At 32.7% G+C, this 24,625-nt stretch overlaps 1 protein-coding gene across 10 annotated transcripts in view; it reads right to left on the reverse strand.

The window, feature by feature from the left end:
* Positions 1–24,625, reverse strand: part of ADGRL2 (adhesion G protein-coupled receptor L2) — a 213,208-nt gene that overhangs the window by 146,027 nt on the left and 42,556 nt on the right. For all 10 annotated transcript variants that reach the window (XM_029230776.1, XM_029230771.1, XM_029230775.1 and 7 more), the window contains exon 2: positions 45–217. In XM_029230776.1, coding sequence (XP_029086609.1) covers positions 45–117 — 73 coding nt within the window. In that variant the 5' untranslated portion in view covers positions 118–217. The remainder of the gene's footprint in view (positions 1–44; positions 218–24,625) is intronic.

A 24,625-nucleotide genomic window follows, 5' to 3' on the forward strand; every position in this document is an offset into this window, starting at 1 on the left:
AGTTCTCCTGAACTTAAAAAATAAAATTTAAACTGTTACCTTACCTTCTGTATTCGGTAAGAAGCTGATTATAATGATAAACCACAGGCTTCGCATTCTGCAACCAGAAGACACCATTATTGATCCCTTTAAATATTTTCTTTGTATTCCTTAATGAATCTAGTTATAAATGTCCAGCTTCATCGAACCCAGCAGTCTGCATCATTGATCCTCATATCTGAAAAACAAACAAATCCATCATTTACTCTATGGTCCTGCAATGTCACAAAAGATGAAAAAATAATAATAACAACAACTCCTCTCTTTCCCTCCTTTCCTCCCTCCTTCTCCTAAGTATAAAAAAAAGGGCATATATTTTGATTCTGTATGCAACAGGAAGTTGCTCCTATACACTGGATATATGAGCTTTGCATTCTGGAAACAATCAAAACCTCCCAAACTTAAAGGTAATCAGAACATATGAATTCACATAATAGTTATATAATTTCCAAAGATAAATTTTTCTTTGAAAAGATTAAAAAGTTATTCTAGAATAATATATCTGCCTTTCAATGCCACGTATTAGTCATTTTATCAAAGTACTAGCTTTGGTACACAATACCTCCAACAAAATTTCATAAATACATACACTTTCTTTGTTTCTAGTGATGGTAACAGCAGTATTATCTACTCTTTTATCCTGTTACCTTGCAAAGTACATTACAGATATAATAAAACAGTTTATTTTTCTATTCAAGGGTGTACAATTTTTAATATACGGTTGTACTTTATATCATAATGGCATTCCAAACACCACATAGCAAACTGTTATCTGGCTACTAGTTATTCATAAAGGGAGCAGTTTAATAAAATGATTGCTCTTTACTATTTCGTTTTAAACTTTTAGATTTTCATGTATCAGTTTTTCTTACAGCAAAACTTAGTAAGATCAAACCCATATCCTTGAGTAGTTTAGTCCATCCACTGGACGAAAATAAAACCGCAGACCATGATGATTATATCTCCAAGGTTGCATCACTATTTTTTAAAAACCAAGGGAGGGGTGGCAAAGAATATAAAAACCAAGAGCCAAGTTTAATTCTGACTAGCCCTTAAGGACACAGTTCTTCAAATGCAGAGGATACAAAAACTTCAGAAGTGATTTAATCAGCATTTCTAAGTTCCCAGGATCACGTGAAACCAGGTTATTTGCTGGGTTCTACTGAAGTGTTTTACTGCTTTCTGGGGTAGCATGAGGAATCAAAGAGTAAATACCAGCCTTACAATACACACATACTATGAAGGCAGTTCCAAAATATATACAGCCTCCTGATCTAGCTTCTGAGGGTAAAGAAATTACAAATTCTTCCTTTAAAGTTTTCCCATGCTATCCTTAACCTGGTGCAAATAAAGAGGTTTTTTTAAGTGGAGCACTGAAAGTTACATGAGGTTGTGTCTATAACGCAAATCAAATGAACTCTTACATAATTTAGATGCTATCACTAAAGCGTAAAGAAAATTTAGAAAACCAAATTTCCCTAGATAACTTTTGAGTTCTCTATTTCACATTATCTGAGCTACTCTGCATTTGCTACATTCTTAATGCATCATATGTGATTCTATTAGCAGGTCACTGTATTCTGCTATCACTTCCCTACAATGTAACTTCAATGGAAAAGGGGTCAGATGCTAAATGGTTTGGAACACTTATGCTACAAAGTCACTATCTTGCTTCACCAACACACAGAAAGAAGGTAAAAAATTAATCTGAAGTCATTATCTAGTGTTTAAATATGAAGACCCATAAAACCACAAAAGGAACTAGCAAGATATTTTTGTCATAAGAAGCTTATTTTATCATGCCTATAGTTTCTGAGATAAAACTGCTTCCATATACACCTCCATGATCCATAATCAGCCCAGTTTTTTTAGCTCCCTCTGAAACCTGTGACAATTACGTATCATAATGAGGGAATCAGAACTGGCATTACCAAGTTCTAAGAACACCTCAGATGTTCTTAGAAATAAAACAAAAACAAAGGGAAAAGCAAGCTTCCTCCTCTGCATGCCAAAAATATAAAAAGAAGAATGATACATCAAAAATTAATCTGACGGAGGAGACACATGGCACACAACCCTGAAAAACTGGCTGCCTCTCTATTCATTTTTCACTCTGAGCTCCCAAAGACTATTCAAAAGACAAAATCAAAAGTAAACCTTCCATTTACAACTGCTGTGCAAAGTACCTGCCTTAAAACTGCAAGCTATTTTATATAAAGCACAGAGAGAAGTCAGATAATTTCATGGCCTGTCATATCAAAAGGGCTAATCAGTGAACAATTTCTTACTTCCCACAGACTGGTCAATGATTGGCTCAAGCAATTAGAATAATTTTAATGTGTGGAAGAGGTGCATTAATTTTACCTGTAGTAATTAAGTCAGCCTTTGGAATGCTCCCGATTTAAGCAAAGAATCCTGACTACCCAGGTTTTGGTTGTAATGGGTACTTTCCTTTCAATGAACTAATGCATACAGGCTGCGTGCCCACATGCACAACCCTTGAACACATTTCCACTTTCTTAAAGCGATCCAAGATCGGTCTGTCTTTGGTCATCCGCTATTTGAAAGAGTCCTTGTTTGTGGGAAGAAAGAGAAGGAAGAAATCAGGGACTGGCGACTGCCTTGTAAGAAACAGCTGCCAAGATAGGAAAACCTCTGTTAGTGAAGGGAAAAGGAGGAGGAAACCACACAACCCAGATCTCTTTTGTGGTCTCTGGCCAGGATAGAATATTTTATGAACTGATTTTAACTATACGCTCTAGTCAACTATGAGACTTAGTATAAATGACTGTTTCTAACAAACAGAAAGAGATTCTGGAATGTAATAAAATCATGGCTTCTTTCACCCAAATAAAGCTTAAGTCCATCCATCTGTCTGTGCAATGAGTAAAAGAATATCAAATTTATTTTTCTCATTCTGCTATCTACATCAAATCACTTTCACATCAAATAAAATTATTTTCTAAAGTTCAAGCTTTAAATGCAATTTTGAAAACAGTCAAAAGATTTTACTGCTGTGATCCAAATTAAAAACAACCTTCCATTAAAAAATTTAATGAAAACTGAAATACTTAGCAGACCATAATCAGCTAAGGATAGAATGAATAAATAATCAAACATGGTGAAACTAATCCCAAGAAAACATTGCTCCTAAATCAAACTGGAGCCACAAGACACTCACTGGCATAGATGTAGCCAACAGACTCTATATAACTACCTGCAAAATGAAGCTCAGTATAAGTGTCTCACAATGCAAAACAAGAACAAAAACAAGGAACAAAACCAGAAAAGGGCTATTAAACTTTCTTTCAACAAACAGAAAAGATTAAGTGACTTCCCATATTGAAAACCAGTTTGTCCTTAGATTTTTAGAAAAACTCTTCCCAAGAACTTCAGGGGAAAATTGGGAGTGTAAAGGCACAGATGAAACCCCACATAATGCTAAGTAACAGTTCATTGCTTAATAAAAACTGAAACAGAACATTTTTACTCAAACTACAAGTGACTATTTCTTTTCTTATCCTTCAAATAAGGGGATTCAAAGTATTTCATCCTAACCTTGTTTCTATAACCACCTGCCATTGTCTACCAAACCTCTGTCAAGATTTTTTTTTAGAGTAAGTATCCTATTACTGTCATGTAAAAAGTCAATTAATGCATCATTAATACTAAACCTTCCAAAGCTGAACAGCGACTTCCAGGAACATGCCTCAGCATTGTTTATATCCCAACAGTCCTCAATGTTTTATACACTACTTACAATGTACAGTTAGCTGTAGCCTTTCAGACAGTAACCTGCTTATATTTATTAGCTGCATTAAACATCCCATGCCTTAAACTGTCAGCAAAATTAAGAAACCATTACTAATCAGTTTTAATATTTGTGTATTTATGTTACATTACTAAGAAATCACATTTAACCTTATATATGATATCTGTCTAGCAAAAACAGAAAAAGAATAAAACCCATTTGTTGAAAAGCATCAATGAAAGAAGTAGGATACAGCATGCTTCAAATTAATGAGAGAAAAAGATAATTTATTTTTTTCTAAAAATGGTTAACTGAGCTGATATTCTACTAAGTGCAAAGACACTAAAATTCATATCTAAAGCTTTATCTTTGATTTCTACTCATGGACACTGAACTACTGTGAACACCGGATATTACGCCTAAACAACCATAAGTATGAGAACCGGAAAGGCAAAGAGACATATTAAGCAGGAAACCTACCAAAGTTACCCATCCTTGTTACTATGCACTAATGCTGTATAAAATGAAACATTCACACTTTGTGTAAGCCTAAAATTCTATGCACTAAGTGTATGTCAATTTTAAATGAGAGCTAAAGACAGCTGTACAAAATCAGTCTTTCTGATGTAATTTGTGCTATAAAATTATAGTCACTATGGGACAGAATTTACTAACTAAAGAAAGCTGCTTTTCTGTTTTACCAAAACAACAATAACAACAGCAACAGGATGATATTAACCCCACTCTGCCCCCACTGCAAAGATTTAGAAAATAAAAAATAAATTGCAGAATTTCCCCTTCTTGTTAACATAGGAGAAAACATCAACACCCTTGGGATTTTTCTTTCAGTAAGTTGCCTAAGTAAACCCTTGTTATCACTAATCAGAAAGCCTTTTTTAGCTCCAGACATTTGACATTCTTTTCGCGTTGGACTTTATTTTCTTTCCCTTCACAAAGATAGGGCTGGGGTTGGAAATGCTAATAGCCATTTTAAAACCACATGGCCAACCAATAGTCGCCACCCTCTTTCTGTTTCATTTCTGCAGATACTGGTATCAAATATAGAGTACTTTAATTACACCATTTATACTAAAGTCCCCTTAACATTCATTTTTGATCTTACCCTTTACTGAAACTTCTTCATCATTGTGAATGTATAAATTCTCCTGTGAGAGGACTTAGAGGAGGAGTAGAAAGGAGAAGAGTTCAGGAATGCTCCCAGTAAATTATATCTGCTATCTGCTATGATATCTAGGAGTCATGCTGAGCGTGCAAAAGAGGCTTGTAGCTGTGGACTCTGGAGGCACAATGCAGGGCAGTCTGCCATTCTCTTCATTAAAATGCTTCCAGTTGAAATAATAAAAACAAATGGCTGTCATTTTCAAACCAACATAGGGGACATTTTATGACTGAACATAAAGCTGCAAATGAAGTATCAAAAGAAAAGGAAAAAAACGAAGCTACATGCCCAGTTCAAAATATTACCTTATATAACATGAAAGTTGATGGCGTCCCCAACTTTTACATCAAAAAAAATCATAAATCCATTGGTTTAAAATATTTTGTATTTATTGTTAAATTACAATACACCTACAATGTAGAATTTAGTTTTTTCCCCATTTGGGGGAAAGGGAAAGCTATTTTTAAATAGCACTCCTCTCCAAAGTTAAAACTTTTGATTTCTTCTTAACTTTCTAATGGTCTAGAATTCTCGTGCAGTATTTTTGAGTTGAATATAAATAATGGGTACCAAGGCCAAAAATATTTCCTGAGTGCCTACTGTGCATGAAATACCGTATCAGACACATATCACTAATCCATAAAGGTCAGAAGTCTGAGGTTCAGAAAAGTTAACTCCTTTACTGGAAGTTACTCAGCTAGCAGGCAGCAAAGCTTGAATTCCAATCAAGGCTAATTACAAGGACATTCTTTCTTAGTTGCTAAGTTATTCATTCAGCAAACATTTACTGAGGATCTATTACATGCTGTGTACTGAGGAACCTAAGAGACAAAACTCCTAACCCTCAGGGAGATTACATTCTAGCTCAAAAATAACCCTTTCTAAATAGAAAGCTACAATTGCCTGGCACAGAGTTAGGTACCTCCAAAATGATAAAACTACACAGATAAACTAAATAGTTTACTTATATTATTCATGAAATCTTCACAACAACCTGTGAAATATAAATTATTATCCCCAATTTGCCTTAAAATGAGAATACATCCTGTACAAGGACAGTAAACAATAGCAGGGCTGGGATATAAGACCATGTTCTAAAACCACTATTGCCACGAATTAAGTAGTTCAGATAAGCCTACTCACTTTATGTGTTTTATTATCTTTCCTTTTGGAATAAAAAATACAAATAGAACAAAGTCATTTTGGGATTATGAAAGTGATGAAATACAAAAAAAATGAGTTGATTTTCAAAATGTTTACATGAGTAAAACTAACATCCCTTAGGTAATGATAGCTAAATGTTAACTTAATTTTTAGTATTTCCAGTTAAGCTATCTTAATTTTATTCATTTACAGTGTTATTTAAAGTGCTAACGATATACGTTATAAATTAACAAATTATTCTAGATGAATCTTATGAGCCAAAATACCTGAGAAGTTGCTTACAAGTCAAAATTATAAACCTAAGTATTTCCTCAAATATAATTAACAATGGAAAGAACATTTTAATGTCAACTTCTGTGATATTATGGTCTCTTCACTGTTCAGGCAAATAGAAAAGAAAAAATCCAATGTTGCTCACGAGATGCAATCTTATCCTTGGCTCACTACACTGGATCCTTTGTTCATAAATCATTGTTACTAGCCATTCTTTGAATCAATATTCAGATTCCCTCTTGGTCTCTATGTACAACCACTAAATGAAATAATAATGACCCAGGATCTGTCGTATATTAGATCATCAATATCACCATCAGGAGTTTCTTAAAGGTAATGAGGTAATCTGAGTAAAACATGTCAAATGAACTTAAAAATGAAAAATTAACTACAAAGAACACACAATAAGAAGCTGAAAAAATTTTCTGAAGTATATAGCACATTGCCTTTTGTAATCAATAAATGATAAAACTCAGCTGCAAGCTATGTCAATATATATAGTGTCATCTCAACTTGCAATTCTAAAATAAAATAAATAATATTAACAGTAAAATTGCATGTATGTCAGTTTAGGTCAATGACTATCTAGTGATCACATTCCAGATATTTTTGATATTGAGTACTGAAATGAGTGTTACCTATTCATTTATTATATTTACTTTATATACTGGCCCTGTGTTAGGCTCTAAAGGGATTATAAACAGATGAAGATATGACTGCCACTTTCAAAAAGTTAATAATCTTCTAAGGAGAATTAAATACATAAGAAAATGATTAAGACCCCAAATATGAATTAATTAATAACTGTTAAACTCCCAAAAACTTAGTGATAATAAATATATTTTATACCAAAATAATGAAAGAAAAGAGAAATAAAAGCAGTTTATAGACCTGTGTTTCCCTTGAGATGTGAACTTAGGTCAACCAATATCATCTTAATGACAAGAGCCCAAGACTGAGACGAGGAACACAGTCTAGAATCCTGGTTTAACCTACCACTATGAGTGCTGGGACAAATCACAATCATCTAAGCCTCAAGTTCAGCAACTATACACAAGGATAGGAATACACAATAAATTTACTATTCCATTATTTTCTCAATTATTCCAATAACATGTTTATGGTCCTGATTCCATCTTAAGTAATCTTAAAGGAGCTTTTTAAGGGTTATTGCAATATGTTTCACTAAAAGCTTGTCTCTTATCAAAATATCTCTCAGCCATTACTTTAATAATTCAGAGTTTTAAAATTACATCTAAAAGAGTTGCTATTACAAAAAACATTTTTTGAAACCCACCTACAGATTACATTACAGATTATTACATCGGCAGCCATAATACAATAACCTGAGACTCATTCAGCTCACAGATTCACACTCCGCCTTTGTGGGAAAACGCACATGATCAAACAGCAAGACGACATGCTTTTTCCAGAAAAAGCAAGTTCCTGTGCCTTAGCCCACGTTAGTCTCCATTAAGCCCTACATTCCATACCATACACTCTGTGTCTACAAGCAAAACTCAAAATAACAGTATTTTATTGAGTGGTAAAGAAAAAGTATATATCAATTATTTCTGAAAATTAACTTAATGAACAACATTAGAAATAAAGTTTCAGTTTAAGTGAATGAACAAGAACAGACTCTTACTTCCAGTGTTCGACTGATATTCTATGTGGTCAGCATGTCTGATTCCTCTAAAGAGCATTAGAAGACATATGGGAAGGCAAGAAAAATGTTTATAGATAATATTTTAAAACATAATGGACTGAGTCATTTTTAATGATTGTTAAAAAAATTTAAAACTTTAGTTCATTAAAAACTTAAAATATAACATGTTTTATGTCTAGTGCTTCTTAACTAGTGACTCATGGAGTGAGGGAGGTATGTGGTTTTTAGAAAAGGGATTTTCAACATTAAAATATAATTTTATAACCTCTATTAAAATTTCAAGGACTTCCCTGGTGGCTCAGTTGTTAAGAATCTGCCTGCCAATGCAGGGGACACAGGTTCGAGCCCTGGTCCGGGAAGATCCCACATGCCACACAGCAACTAAGCCCGTGTGCCACAACTACTGAGCCTGCGCTCTAGAGCCCATGAGCCACAACTACTGAGCCTGTGCACCACAACCACTAAGCCCATGTGCCACAACAACTGAAGCCCGCATGCCTAGAGCCCGTGCTCCGCAACAAGAGAAGCTACTGCAGCGAGAAGCCCACGCACTGCAACGAAGAGTAGCCCTTACTCGCCGCAACTAGAGAAAGCCCGTACGCAGCGATGAAGACCCAACACAGCCAAATAAAACCAAAAACAAAAACAATGTTCAATAAAAAGAAACACAGGTTATAAAAAGCTGAGAAAAATTGACTAGAATCTTGAATTACTTGCCAAGACTCTCTTACTTGGTAAAAGACATGTTATTTTTGCAGTATTTCATTATTTTTTTATAAATTTTCCAAATCAGAAAACTGAGGGCTTCCCTGGTGGCGCAGTGGTTGAGACCCCGCCTGCCGATGCGGGGGACGCGGGTTCGTGCCCCGGTCCGGGAGGATCCCACGTACCGCGGAGCGGCTGGGCCCGTGAGCCATGGCCGCTGGGCCTGCGCGTCCGGAGCCTGTGCTCCGCAACGGGAGAGGCCACAGCAGTGAGAGGCCCGCGTACCGCAAAAAAAAAAAGAAAACTGATATTTGAGGAAAATATATCCCTCGTTGCCACTCCACATATAAAGCAAAAAGCTGAGCTTAATAAGAATAACTTCCAAAGATAACAACCAGTAATTCTTCAGCTCTCTTAAGCTAAAAACTATCAATAATATCCCATTATGTTTAGAAAAATTAGAAGCAAGGAATTATGTAGACTGATACTATACAGAAGAGATCAGGAAACTTTTTTCTGTAGAGGACCATATAAGTAAATATTTTAGGCTTTAAGGACCGTAGAGCCTCCGTCACAACTATACACTTCTCCCTTTGTAGCGTGAAACCCGCCATAGACAACGTGTAATGAATAAGCATGGCTGTGTGTCAATAAACTTTACTGCAAAAATTGCCAGCCAGGCAGTTTACTAACTCCTGCTATAGATTAACCGATACAAGATGGAGATAACTGAATGCAGTTCGGTCAAATAATGAACTGACCAATAACCATCAACATCTACCAGAATATTCAAACCAACTTCAGTCTGTTATTTTAAGAAACTAATTTAAATGTAAAGGTAAGTTAACTACGCTGGAATGAGAAAAACAAAATAAAGCAGCATTATACTGACCAAAACAAATTAGTGTTTCAGTGTGTGTATAACAGAGCCATATGTACAGCTTACAGTGCTCGGGGAGAAACTCCAGAAAAGAAAATAAAAGGCATTACCACAGTAACCTATCTTACTACTTTGGCAGGAGAGAATGTAAAGCCAATCAAAACAGTAAGTAATGGGAGGCTGAAAAGCAATGAGGTTTTGGACAAGACCCCTGAGGTATTCTACCATTAGTATGATGGTTTCAAATAGCTGTTGGTAAAAGTGGCTTCAAACTCGTGAAACTTCTGTCATCACTGCTACTCACCCATATGAAACACTGGATATACCCCAGTCCCACACTGTATTCAAAAGGAGACTACTAAATTCTAATTTGTTGAATTTCTGCTATAAAGCTAAAAATTCTACAAGGCCAGAATCACCAATCTTACTCCAAAAGGATTATGAAGTCACAATAAATGCATACATTTCTGTTAGAACAAAAGAATTTTTAGAGTTTTCCAATTCCTTATATCCAGGCTCTTCCCAATCAATATTTGACTGTTACTATTATAATAAATATTTTTACTTTCTGCAAGCTAATGTTTCCTAAAATTGAATACTCACACTATAACATGCCATAAGAATAATATTTCTAAGCTACAATTAATAGGTAACCACATTTAAAACACATCAGCTAAACTTTTCTATCTATCTATATATACATATATATATGTATATGTATATATATGTATATATATATATATATAAGACAAAAGAGTGGAGGTTACAAATTTTTAATAAGAGCATTATATTATGGTAGTAATAATCTAGGTGTTTTACTGGAAGTGAAGTGGATTACTGTAAATGAAATTTTAAAATGTCCTTTCCATTTTACAGATAACACAAAATGACTTTTTTCATGTCTCTGGCGATAAGGATAGATCTGCCACACATTTAAATGGTGCCTTCATACTTCCCACCCTGACTCATGAATTAATAATTTAGTGACATTAATACAAGAAGATAAATGATAAAAAGGTTAAGGCGCATGGGCCAACCATACACACATACTTCTTTGAGCAGTTAATACTTCTCTGCCAATTACAGCTAAAACTTTTTAACTGTTTTCAACAGCATTTTTACAATCTAAGTAGCAGCTTATGCACACACAATTTCACACAATTCAGGCTTAATAAATTTCCTGCTGGTACCAAACAATCATTCTAGGGGATTAAAGTGCAACATCTGTTAACATTAATAATGTTTTATATAGTCATATGTATTAATGAAGCCTCTATACCATTATTAGTCTCCTAAAAAACCTTCTAGGCCAAAATACTGATTCAACATGAATTACACATTCATGCTTTACAGTAACAAAGAAATACATTAGTGTGACATGGTAAAATAAAAAAAATCACACCCACTATGAACTGACAGATTTCCTTTGACCCAAGCTTGCTAAGTGTGCATGCAAAGATACATATACACACAAATGAAATTAACTCAGTCTCTATGTTTTCAAAACCAAAAATTCTCTGGAGCATTATTCATTAAGTTTGGATAAAATACAGTTCTGTGAATATAAAAGGTACTTCAGTTTAAAGTGGTACTCATTCACTCACAGTCTTATCAATTCTTTTTCTGAAATGTTTTAATCCCCTCTCATTCTTTTCATTCCTTCTGCCCTGACCTCTTTCTCTCTCAACTTCTGTAAAAATCTCGTGGCTAATTTCTTGCCCTCCATCCAGCTTGCCAACCTCCATTAGACTGCTCTTCCTAATTTCACTCTAAACCGTAAAAATGTGTAAAACTGGAACCAATTCTAGAAATCACTTTATATATGAGACAAAGAAAACACTTGGGGTTGTGACTTAACAAAGGCAGACCTCAGAACTGCTGATTTTCAAATTTTCTCTTAAATACATATATTATTATCTCACTGTAGTTTAATTATCACAACAAACCTAGTATCTCTATTTTAACAAAGAGGGACTGGAGGGGCGGTGGTAAAAGGAAAAAGTTTAAAAAAAAAAGTGGCAAAAAGCAAATAACAAGAATAGAGCCCAAATAGATCTAACTTCAAAAATAATTCAACCCTCTACGTCTGTCAAACTTATTTCCTCAGTGATTCTGAATATGCCCTTCAAATTGACTTATATTCAAGATTTTTTTTAACCATATAGAAAACATTCCCCTCCCTGCCACCTAGGAAAATTCCATACAGACTTAACAGGTTTAAAAGACACCTATGACATAAAGCCAACTGGATCACCTCCAACTGAAAAACACCCCTCTTTCCAAAAATTCCTACAGTCATTGTACCATTTGCATAATAGTTATTATTGGGTTGTCTTATAACTCTTCTTCTATTAAGCTTTTAAACTATTTTTTAAACCTCTTTTGTCAAAATGTTCAATATTTATCTTTCTTCAATGTAAGTCTCTTCAAACCAAACCGAATAAACGTCCAGGATACATACTCTGTTCGAAGCATTGAGGCTGGTACTGCAAGAGATACAATGATGTGGAAGATAAGGAAATGACACAAGGGCACAAATAACTGTACATAGTACTTAAATGTAATTAAGAAAGTAAGTGCTCCTTAGGGACCACAGCTTTTGCTCATCCCTTTAATCGATTCTGATAAGTAATGTAATATCCTGGTGATTAATAGAGTGAATATACAATAAATTAACCAGTTTTCTGGAAAATTATTATAATTTTCAATGAATTTCTTTTTTGGCTAACATCTAAACTTGGGAATGAACATCCTTTTTTTATTTCCTGTTCTTCCTCTTTAACTATTAAGGTAATTAATTCGATTTTTGGACCTAGGAGGCTTAACCTCACCTTGCACCTTTCCTAGCATATTTATGCTATTCCTTCTACCTGAAATCCCCTCTGCCAACACTATTCCTTTTCTAAGACTCAGTTGAGGCCGATCACTTGACGATCTAACTCCCTCCTTCCCTCAACCTACACAGCACACACCAGAGGAACACTGTCATTTGTGTACAAAATCACAAGTATCTAAAGTATCATTTTCAAAATTATTGTGAGCTAAATGAAAACAGGATCCATGGCTTTCACATCTATAACCTCAGTTCTGGGTACCCTTGCATAATGCCTGGCAAATAGCATATAATAAATGTTTTCAACAAAAAAGAAGGAAGGAAATAAGGTAAATAGAAAGGAGAGAGGGAGGAAGGGGTGAATGAATAAACTGAACTATGGGAAGTAATGTCCATGAATCGAGGGATAGATGAAGAAAAGTGAACGAATTCAGAAACTGAAGTACAAAACTGAAACACAATTTTTTAAAACAACTGGAAACAAACGTAGAGATCTCCTAAAATAGGGATTTTTCAAGCATTTTTTTTTCAAGCATTTTTTTGAAATAGTTAATGTTTAATTAAATATTGAGGAATTGCCAATTTAAGGCACAAAAAATAAAAACGGCTATTTTTCACAAGTTTAATTTATCATTGTTTGGCATAAAATACTTTCCTGTTATCATTTGCAGAAGTCAAATAAACTCCCTCAAGGAAGTTTTAAAAACCACTGACCCTCCTCACTAACAGTGAGGAAGCAAAAATGTCCACAATTAGTTAGTGGAAAAACTAAACATGCAATTCAGGTCCAACCAAACTCCAGCAGAATAATCCCCTGATGAAGTTTTTCTTTAAAATACAGATTTCCTTCAACTTACGATGGGATTAAATCCCTATAAACCCATGAAAGTTGAAAATATCTAAGTCACAAATACATTTAATATACCTAACCTATCGAGCCTCATATATTAGCCTAGCCTACCTTAAATGTGCTCAGAACACTTACATTAGCCCACACTTGGGCAAAATCATCTAACATAAAGCCTATTTCATAATAAAGTGTTGAATATCTCATATAACTTATTGAATACTATACTGAAAGTGAAAAACAGAATGACTGTATAGGTACACATATTTGTCATGGTGGCTGGGAGCTGAGGCTCACTGCCGCTGCCCAGCATCAAGAGAGTATTGTACTGCATATAGCTAGCCCGGAAAAAATAAAAAATTAGAATTTGAATTACGGTTTCTACTGAATGCATATCGCTTTTGCACCACAGTAAAGTCAAAAAATCCTCAGTCAAACCACCGTAAATCGAGGACCATCTGTATTTGAAAATTCAATAAGTGAAATACTGAAAGTAACTTAAAATCTTTTAAAGTATTAGAGAATGTGAAATTATATAAAACTATATTAAGTATACCTGAGAAATTTGCTTTTAAATAAAAACAAGATGGGGTAAATAAACAAAGTTGACATTTATTTTCAAAGTACACTAGAAGTGCAAGATAATTTCTTCTTGCAAAAATTTTTGATGAAGTAGGCTTCCACATCTACATATTCTCCCAGCAATATTTTGAATTTGAGAACACACCGTTTCCAACAGTGAAATTCCTCCCAAAAGTCAATTGTTTTAAATAAGGTCAGCATAAAGGTACAATACAGTTTTATCACCATTCAGAACAAAGAATGCAAAAATTAAAATCCACACCTCTTTTCTCCTCCAATATTATGGGACTGACGTTAGCACTCTTAATTCAATGCCAGTCTTGGGCTTATATCTCACCTCTGTACGAAAAAACAGTAAATTTCACACTGGGAATTAAACTTCAGCTTTAGTTTGCAATTAAGGTATCTGACATTGCCTATAATGCATATGGCATTGCAGATTTATTTCTTTTTAGCATTTTTTATTTACTAAAGCTGTTGAAAAAACATGGCTACTTCTAAATCCTAACTTTCCACCCTTCCTCAGACTAGCATTTGCAATTAAACTGACTTTAATATATAAGTCAAGCAATGTTGACATTAAATCTAAGCAGCTCGTTTGCAGAAAGATATCTAAATATTAAATATGAAATTTAACAGGTTTTAATAATTAAATGGTAATTGTAAATGGTACAATATATATGTCTGTCCTAATTTGGGAAGATGAGCTTCTCACATAATACTCAAACTAAATACAAGAAATTGTTCAGGCATTTCACTAAATTAAAATCTTGAAACCCTACAGCTACAATGTACAAATTTAGATTTTATTAATACTTTAAATCAAACCATAGTTATTATTCAGCTTCCTATTATGCAATTTATAGTCTTTGGCTATGAATACAAGAACCTCATGTAAAACACAAATATACACCTGAAACTAGCACAATATTGTAAATCAACTATACTCCAATATAAAATAAAAAATAAATTTAATAAATCTACAAAATAAATAAATAAAACACAAATAAACCAAAAAACTAAACCTTACAGCCTCAGATCCACATAATAAAAATTTTCACTTTAATCAGCACTTACAAAAACATGAATATCACTTAAACATATGCATAATCAAGAATATTTTTAGAGATATCTGTAAAGGAAGCAAAATTATAATTTTTCACAGGTCACATTAAAAATATACGTATCAACTTGAAGCAATTTTTGCACAGCCAATATTCTTTAGGCGCAATGCACACACCTCAAAGCATTGTCAGAAAAATGGGCTCGTTCCTCCTCCCTTGCTCTCAACAGGCCAATGGCAGGAATGAATGACTCATATAGAACCTAGCTCTTCCTCTACCCTGAGTTCAATCAATGGCCAAATTCTGTCCCATCACTACAAAACTTTTCCACACTGTCTACTGCCACTGCCACTCACCTGGACTGTCATCCACACTTTCTAAGTAGGTTCCGTTTCCTCCAGTATTTCCCTACTCTAGTTCATTGGTTACACCACCATGACGGTCAGCAATTAAATGTAACACTTTCTCAACAGAAAAATATTAACAGCTTTTTATGGCTTTCATGAGAAAGTCTAATCATAGCACAGTAGGCTCTTCATAAACACGCCCCTAACTAACATCCCAGTTTCATCTCCTTCCACTTCCTGGGCAATTTGTACCCTCCATACACAGTCTCCTTAAGGTACCATTTTCTGCCTTTGTTTTCCCTGACCTTTACCTCTGACTTCTCCTCCTCAAAAAGCCTGCATCTGCTGAAATCCTCCTCTGCCTTCAGGTCTACTTAAATGGATTCTTTTTTCTATATTATTCATTCTGAATTCACTCCCCCTACCCGATATTTCCACAGTCTTTCCTCTAAACTTCAGGTTGGCATGTCATTACGGTATGCCTTATAATTATTTGTGGAAATGTCTGTTTCTCTGATGAGATTTTAAGTACCTAGAGAGCACAGTCCTTATACAGTACATTTCTTCAGGCAGGGCCTTAATAAATGGCTGTTGATCTAAAATGAAGAATTAAAGCCCCAAAGTTAATGGATACCTAGATGAGAAATGTGCTTATAGATAAAACTGCTCTTGTAAAGAGCAAAACACAATAAATATTTCAAAATATAGACTTTAAGACCAATGAAAGTAAATACATACTTTCGGTCTGGCAATTTTGACAAACTTGGTACTAGAAGTTCTGTCACATTTTTAAAACCACATGTGCTGTCATAATAACTTCTGTGGCATTGCAAGAAACCAAAAATAACATCTTGAAGGTAAAATCCAAAACATTATAAACACTGTGTATTACTAAAATAAACCCAAGCCCTTACCTGTCATTTATACACATGCAACATTGCCAGGAAAGGTTGCTCTGAACTACAGAAACATAATGTACTTTGAAAACATACCTGCACGTGAAATACCCTATATTTCAAAAGATTTGGGTATGACTTTTACTTTAATTAAACTCTCAAAAGAATTATATACTAAAAATTCTCTATGACTGTGCATCTGAATACAATTTAATTTATCAAAACTGGGAGTAAGTTGTAGGATAATGGCAAAAGTTGGATCGCTCTGGCTTAGTGATTTCTCCTGACCTTGAGAAACCTATAAATTGCACAACATAGAATGGTAACAAGGCTGACACAAAAATTAAGATTTGCTTCTTTCAATTTTACCTTTATGATCTTATTTGTACCCTATAAATGTCCCTATAAATTAAAAGTTGGTTTAAGGAGTTTTAGGTAGACTAACAGTCTTGAACATAAGTTAGCCAAAAACAGAAAATCTGTCTTTCAGCTAAACTACCAAATACACCATTAGGTATTTTCACTATACTGTGAAAGATAAAGATAAGTTTATGATTATTATATTTAGAATTAAGAACAATTTTCAATTTTTTGTATTTGTAATATATTACATACATATTAAACCAAAAACTATGCTGTTTTAGATTTGTTATCATTCAATTCTTTATCTATTGTGCTTGCACAGAATCAATAAAACTCAAAGTCCATATAAAGGAATCTCACTACTAAAGACAGGGAGACTCTAATTTCCACTGAATTGTTTGTTAAAATAATTTTCAATCTATTCATAAATCTTGCAGCAACAACAACAAAAATGAACTGAAGTCCCATCTTTAAACCTGTTTCTATACCATCATGACAGGTGATTTCAAAAAATTTTAACCTAGATGTCAAACACTTATACTTCATCAATTTTTGATTGTATGTTAAAATTATGTAAAATATTGAAGCTTTCATGAGCACTCAGCATTAAAAAGCCAATTTGATAAGGAATGAATGTTCAAATAGATAAGCAGAGCTTTAAAAATTCAGAATGGTATAGCTGTGATACCGTCCAAAAGTTAACCTTTATAAGCCGTGTTAATGAAAATTTTAGCTAAAATTACATTCTGTTTCCCGGTCCTTCCTAACAGTTTTAGTCTGACTTTCTACCTACTTGATTTATTGACACCTGTTATAGTTCCCTATCTAAAATCCTATTCTTATACAGGGCTGCATATATTTTCTACTCTTTTTAGATCTCTTTTATGTAATAAATATAATGTCAACAAATTAAAACAGTAAAAGTACCACAAAGGTTTATCTAAGTTGTAGATTCTAACAGAAATGATGAGAGAAAATCAATAGAAACTTGTCTTACACATAATGCAATAATTTGTAAGTTTAGATAATAGACAGAGCCTAATTTTCAGCCAAATTCTGGCCAATAACTAATATATATATTTTCCTTACCATATTTTGATTGAAACAAATCTAAATAAAGTAGGATGGCAGGCCAATCAAAGGCAACAAATGTGCTACATAGTTGCCCATACCAATCTTTTTTATACACAAACTACCTTATTTTTTCTTTTAAATAATTTTATTCACAACACAAATTTAATTATAGGATGGCAGTATACATGCATTCCTCAAACTGTCATTTAAGATGCTTCAATGAAAAGCTTCTATATTTTCTTTGAGAAAAAAATGCATGAAATAGTTTTTATTTTGTAGGTTGAATAAAAGTATGCAAATATAAAAAGCTCACACATATGCTATAATGAATGATCAATTATCAGGCCCAATATTAAAAAAATGTTTTACAAGAGTTGAATAATGCCAAGCATAAAGGTATAGCAAATATCCTTTTTTAATTATGGAGGCCTTAATATATATTAAGTCATACAGAAACACTTTGAAGACCACCACCAAATAATGAGATTCTACGTTACATAAAAAAACTGTACACTGATAGAAATCACTAAATGTTTATCTTGGCTCTCTTTAGGAGGTCAAACAGCAGTTTACTTGGGAAGTCAAATGAAAAACATGACAATTTTTTTAAAAGGAGAAATAAGGCCCTCAGCCATCAATTCAGAAATGAGTAACATCAAATTATTAAAACAACTGAAGAAAACATTCTATCAGAGGGAATGTCAAAAATACTAAGTCAATATACAAAATACTAAAATGATGTTCTTAAGAATGCAAAAAATATCTGACATTATCATCAATTTTATAAGTATGTTGGAGTTTGCGATGACTTACTCCTTAAAAACAGGCAAAATCAGTTTTAATAAAGTAAGCTAACAAATTAAAGCTATATTTTAGTTTATTTTCAATTAAAAGTTAACATCTTGGTGAGTTAATTGCAACCCTCTTGATAGCTCCTCTTGGTTTTCACAGAATTAACAGGCAATATAGAGAATGAAGCTATTAGTATATGTAATCTACAAGATTCTCAATATTCTTAAAATACTTAAGCAATGGTTGTACTATAGGGTTTTCAACTTAGTATTGTTCTAAAGAGCTCTAATTCTTATTCTCTAATTTCTTTAAAGAATATTCTTAAACTATTAAAAATCAATTCTAAATGTTTTTGAAAAATTCAACTCTAGAAAATGTGAATTCTAAGATACTTAAGATTTGTTCCTGGGTTTTTTTAATCATGTAATATTATTAACTGAATAATAATTGTCTTAAAAGATATCTATTCTCATTTTAATGAAACCAATTATAGGTTTCCAGGCTGAAATGTCTAAAGAACTTACGTACTTAACGTATAACACAATACCAAAAAATTAGTTAAGAAAAAAACCACATGGGAGATGTGGGAGAGTGACTACATTATTAAAACAGCCAAGTATAAAAGTTACGACTGACCATCAAGTTTATTATAATTCTATGTCACCACAGTTCTACAAAATATTTTACAAGCGCGAATCAACCCTAAAGTCCTATAGCGATCACGAAGATAGTAAAGTGCTTTGAGAACTGTGTTCTTAAATACCTTAGTGTGTTGCAGCTGTTATCTGAATCCCACATAGCAAAGAGTTAAAACAAAGATTTTTTTGAAGTGTAATTCAAGTCATTTCGTAGGCCCAGGTATTTATTTTTACATTAGTTATTGGGGGCCAGTAACTACTACTAAGAGAACAGAGCATTTGTTACGATGCTCTGACAAGTAGTAAAATGCTGGGCTAAGCCTTTTTGTTGAACCTAAACCAACTTTTTACTTAGGGCCACTCAACTACCTTTCTGCTTTGACTTACATTTGGTCAAAACAAAAATGCCTTTTGAATCAATAAACTGATTTAAAGAGCATTAAATATAAACTAATTTTTAAAAAAACATTACATAAAAATTCAATGATTCAATAGGTTTTCTTTTCCTTCTTAAATATAAATCTCAAAAAAGGTTTTATGAATCATATTTATATTGAAATATGGAAAGCAAATATGAGACAAAATTATCCATAAGTAAAATGCATCAGTATTTTTATTTTGAATTTCAGATATTTCCTTAGGTATTGTATTTATTTTTATATAAGCAATACAATTATGCCTAAATTATTGGAGATAATTTGTAACATCTTTTTCTTACTAAAATAGCATACTTTTTATTAAAAATACATAACATCTTATAACTTACTCTTTTTAGAAATGAATAGAAATTTGATATTCTAGGGTCTTAACATTTTCACTCTTTAATGCAGTTCTGAATTAACAATATTATGTGAATGTCACAAAATCATGTTATACGAAGTATACATAATAAAAAGTCTTTTTTTTTCAATTTGAATAAATCTATCAAATAGATGAAAGGAAACGCCTTTGAAACATAAAGGCAAAAAGAAATTAATACTGTTTATTTTTATAATTAAAATGAAAACTGTAGTTTTTAAATCCTGGTAATAAGGCAATTTAAAATACATTTAAAAATTATTTTCCAATACAGTTATGAAAACATGCAGATTCACAGTTTTGCATTCCAGACTCTTCATATAGGTATATACAAAATTTTGAAGAAATATTATTTAGGCTTTACTACAGTTTTGTTAATTTCTGTTTAAGATGTTAACATGTTAAAATATTTGGCTTCAGTTCAAACAATAAAAAGGTATCAAGTCTTTTTTTATAGGAATTTCTATTTTTATAAAACTTATACTAAAAAAAGATTATTTCAAATGTACATTCATAACACATATTACCCTTATCTGGAGAATTATTCTTTATATTATATTATCCTCATAGCTTATTTTAAAAAGCGATCTGCTCATATAGATGCAGGAACAACTAATACATACATATCTACTCTTAACATTTATACAAATGACAGGATGTTTTATCATAATTCATACTCTTTTTTATTATTCATTCGAGAATGTTTAATAAAAATTTATTTGGTAATTTACAATGTTGGGTTATTTTAAACTGAAAAGCAGCTGTCAATTAACTCTCTCATCATAAATATCCCCAATATAATAAAATAACAATAATCCTTTTACAACAATAGTTTTTCAATAACACATTTTCTTCACAATTCAAATGTCATTATTTTAAAAATCACTCAGTAGTCTACCTTCAGATTTAAGACAAAACAAGTAGAACTTACCCTAGCTGTGCTTTTCCAGTAACCTCACAGAAGTTATGCACTCCGTGACACTTACTGTTCCTCACGCAATAATTTTCCTGGAATGAATTCTCTCTAGTAACCCTTACCTCACTGTGAAGGGAGGTGTGATATTCGAGGGAAAAGGGTAATGAACTATAATATGAGATTCCATTTTCCAGTGCTTATCATATTTAGCACCAACTATGATAAGAAATCTCTTTTTATCATATTATTTAAGGCAATGAAGTAAAGTTGGCAGTACAGGATGTCTATCAATAATTCTATGGAAAGGAGTATTTGGACACTTTTGTAAAACATACCATCGTAATCCTATTGAAATGTAATTGCTGTTGTTAATATTCTTACCCTGATATGAAAATGTTCTGCGTAAATGTAGCACAGACTTGTTAAGATAATACAGGACCATGCTGGGAGAGTAGTACTTATACAAAAGCCCATGCCAGTACCATAAATCTCATTATTAGACAACAGTTTCCAAACTTACAGGGTCATTCTGTATAACAGTTAATAATCTAACTTTCCACATTAGTAAAGATTAGCTAATAAAATAATAAATCCACAACAGTAAATTTCAGTAAGAAACAGTCTTTTAAAATACAAAATAAATACTTTTATTTGTCATCTCATCCTTTGGTAAACTAAGGGAAAAAATGAACTATTATATCTCTTTTCAAGGATGGATAAGTAAGTAGATAACCTTCCTTCTTCCTAACAAGCAAATTCTTAAGCAATGTTACCATACCAAAATGTAAAATTAAAATAAAATGATTCAATTTTAGTAGAATTTAACACAATATCCTGTCCTTAGATTTCCTGGCACAATTAAACATACTCGGGTAATGTGAAAAATTCGCTCGCTAAAGAGATCCAAATGCTCCTAAAGTCTTTCCAGCCAGATTACCAAAACACCTGCTTGCAAAACTCTCAAGTATTCCTGAGTATCTGATTAATAATTTCTTAGAAATTTAGTTGACACGGGGTTCATAAACAGAATTCAGTTTTTAATCAAGCAGTCTATCATGTCTGCATTCATTTTTTACCAAGTTAGCAGTTTCCTAACCCACTTAACAGAAGGTCCTTATTAGCAGTTTCCTTGTTTAAGTGTCACTGCACGAATCGGTCCATTTTTGCAAGTAAAAGTCACTAATCCAAGGTGATCATTTTTGTTTTTAGAGAAGAGCATATGCAACACACCTAATTTGATCTATTAATTAAATGTAGAGGAATGTAATTTACCCCTTACTGTTAAGTGACTGTTTTACATTTTACATAATCTGGAAAATTATCTAAAATATTCGGATCGCTCTTTTAACAATTATTAGGTATTAAACGAGAGGTCTGAGACCATCCTCCCAGAGCTTTAGCCAATCATTTAAAAAAATAAGAATCTCAAAATGAACCTGATTCATTATTTTCATTATCTTTCTAGCAATTTTTACTAATTAAGAAAAGGTAAATACAGAAAATAAAATGTAATCTGTAAATATATAAAATGATAAATACCTGGCATTATATTTCGCTAGAATTTGGCTAATCTCAAAATGCTTTATTTTCCTTAGAACAATTTTTCTCAAACAAGAATAAAAAATATCTTAATAAAATATCATTTTCAAAAGGGAAATAATCAATTTATACTGCTTTGATTATTTTATCTCATATGCAAGCTCCCTCTACAGGTAATAACAAAGGTTAGCAAAAATATCTGAAACATGGAGGCAGTTGTGTGCGTAAAGATGCAGGTCACCATTGCATAAAAATGCTATTATCTAGCATTGTTCCCTCCTCCTTACCAATTATCTGATTAAAATAACTGCTCCTGAAAATCTGTGGTTCAACATTATTATTCTTGTACTTCATCTTGGTTAAGAATGCAGCTAGAGCAGGGAGGATACACAAACTTTTCAGTCACCCAAGAGCTGCTCTCACAAAGTGTATTTCAAGGAAAAGAAAACATTACCTTGCTTACACAGTACCAGCCTGCAATGGTAGACCACCCAACACAAAGCTGCCCAACCCATTTACCTGGTGCATCTTCTGACTGCAAAGTAAGCAATCAAAAGCGGCATCTTACGACTGATTTACAGTGAAAGATAAAAAATCAATTTTAAATGATCACAGAAACAACTACATTTTCTTCTTATTTAGAATTCATAAACTTAAACCAGAGAGTATTTACTTTTGAAAAATAAATATATTTTCATTAATTCAATACAAAAAGGAAAAAGAAACTGAGTTGCTTTGAAAAATGATCTTTACCGCTCCATAATATCTTTTTCAGAATCTGTCTTAGGTTTTTGTTTACACATTTTCCTCTTTTGCTATGTTCCTTTCCCCAGGTATACAGAGATAAAGGTGTATCTCTGCCAAGGGAGGGAAAAAAAAGCAAAGTTAAGAACCATTTCAAAGTCTTGGGGGCAAGGTTTGCCAAAAAATTGTTTCTGGACTATGTTTATTTCCCCTCTCCTTTAAGATTTCCCCCTTCTAATATGCATACCCCACCTTTATAGCATATAAGCAGTGACTGTAAATTTGAGGCAAGTCAGTTTGACTTACCTATAAATGAATTGACAGGCTTATAAAAAGTGATTTTTTAAACTAAGATTCTTAAATAAAATTATGAAAGGTATGCTAACTTTCATACTAAAACATACAGAAATATACAGAGATATCAATTATATTTCTTTTTTCCAATTAAACAAAGAAAATAAGGTTAATGGGAAAAGCAACGTATAATAAGCAGAGGTTTTAGTGAGCTTTTTACTTACAAGAAAGAAATAAAATTTTGTTTCACTTATACTTTTAAATATTCAGACTGCAGACCTAGTTTAAAACCAAAGGCAATATAAAAAGTGGCTTCCATCAAGGCTATGGGTGACAAAGCATTTGCAGCAGAAAAAACAAAGGGAGGGGACGTCCCATTATTCATCATCAATGATGTTATCAAGAGGAAGCACCTAATAGTCAAATATCTTTCACATGACAAACAGAACTTTGAAAAGGACAAAAACAGTAAAGTGTCCTTAGTAAAAGTGAAAATATCTAGCGCATCATAATTTTAGTGTAATTTTTATTTGTTGATGAATATGAAGCAAAATCAAGTGTTTTAGAATTACGTCCATCTCTTCTGAAATGGAAAACAAGATATATAAAATGGATCAATTCTTCATTTAATACACTAAGCCTTTATCAAATTCTACGAAAATACGTGCAATCACTGGGATACAAATGCATAAGCTTACATCACCAAAATTAACATTTCCCAAACTGTCTTGGATATTAACCATAGAAAAGCCAAGAATTTTAAGATTTAATACATACCATAAGCATCCTGAGATTAATGAGTAAAGAACATGCTATATAAAAAATGTGTTCTGTAATTTCTTATCAATAACCACAGTAATAAACAGTAAAAAATGGTAGGCTTTTAAAGCAAAGGAATAAAATTTCTGCAGGGAAGGTACCAGTGGAATAAAGAAATAACAATTCCAAACAGAAATACTTTTCTTCAAAGTAAAGACACAGGGAAAATAGCTTTCAACATGATTTTTTCATGTAGTAAATTGCAGTTGACAACTGATTAAGTAAATATAATCTACATAAAACAGAAATATTTTATCAACTAGAGACCTTATTGAAAATCTTGTAAACACTCACCCATTATATGAAGTGGTGTCATACTATTTAATTTTAAGAATAAATGATTAAAATTAGAGCTCACGTTATAAAGAAAACAGGGAGAATTCTCTTTTCCTCTCTCTACAGATAAACACTATTTACT

This window comes from Monodon monoceros, unplaced genomic scaffold (genome assembly GCF_005190385.1).
Source record: "Monodon monoceros isolate NGI ecotype Baffin Bay Population unplaced genomic scaffold, NGI_Narwhal_1 Super_Scaffold_18, whole genome shotgun sequence".
Taxonomy (NCBI): Eukaryota; Metazoa; Chordata; class Mammalia; order Artiodactyla; family Monodontidae; genus Monodon; species Monodon monoceros.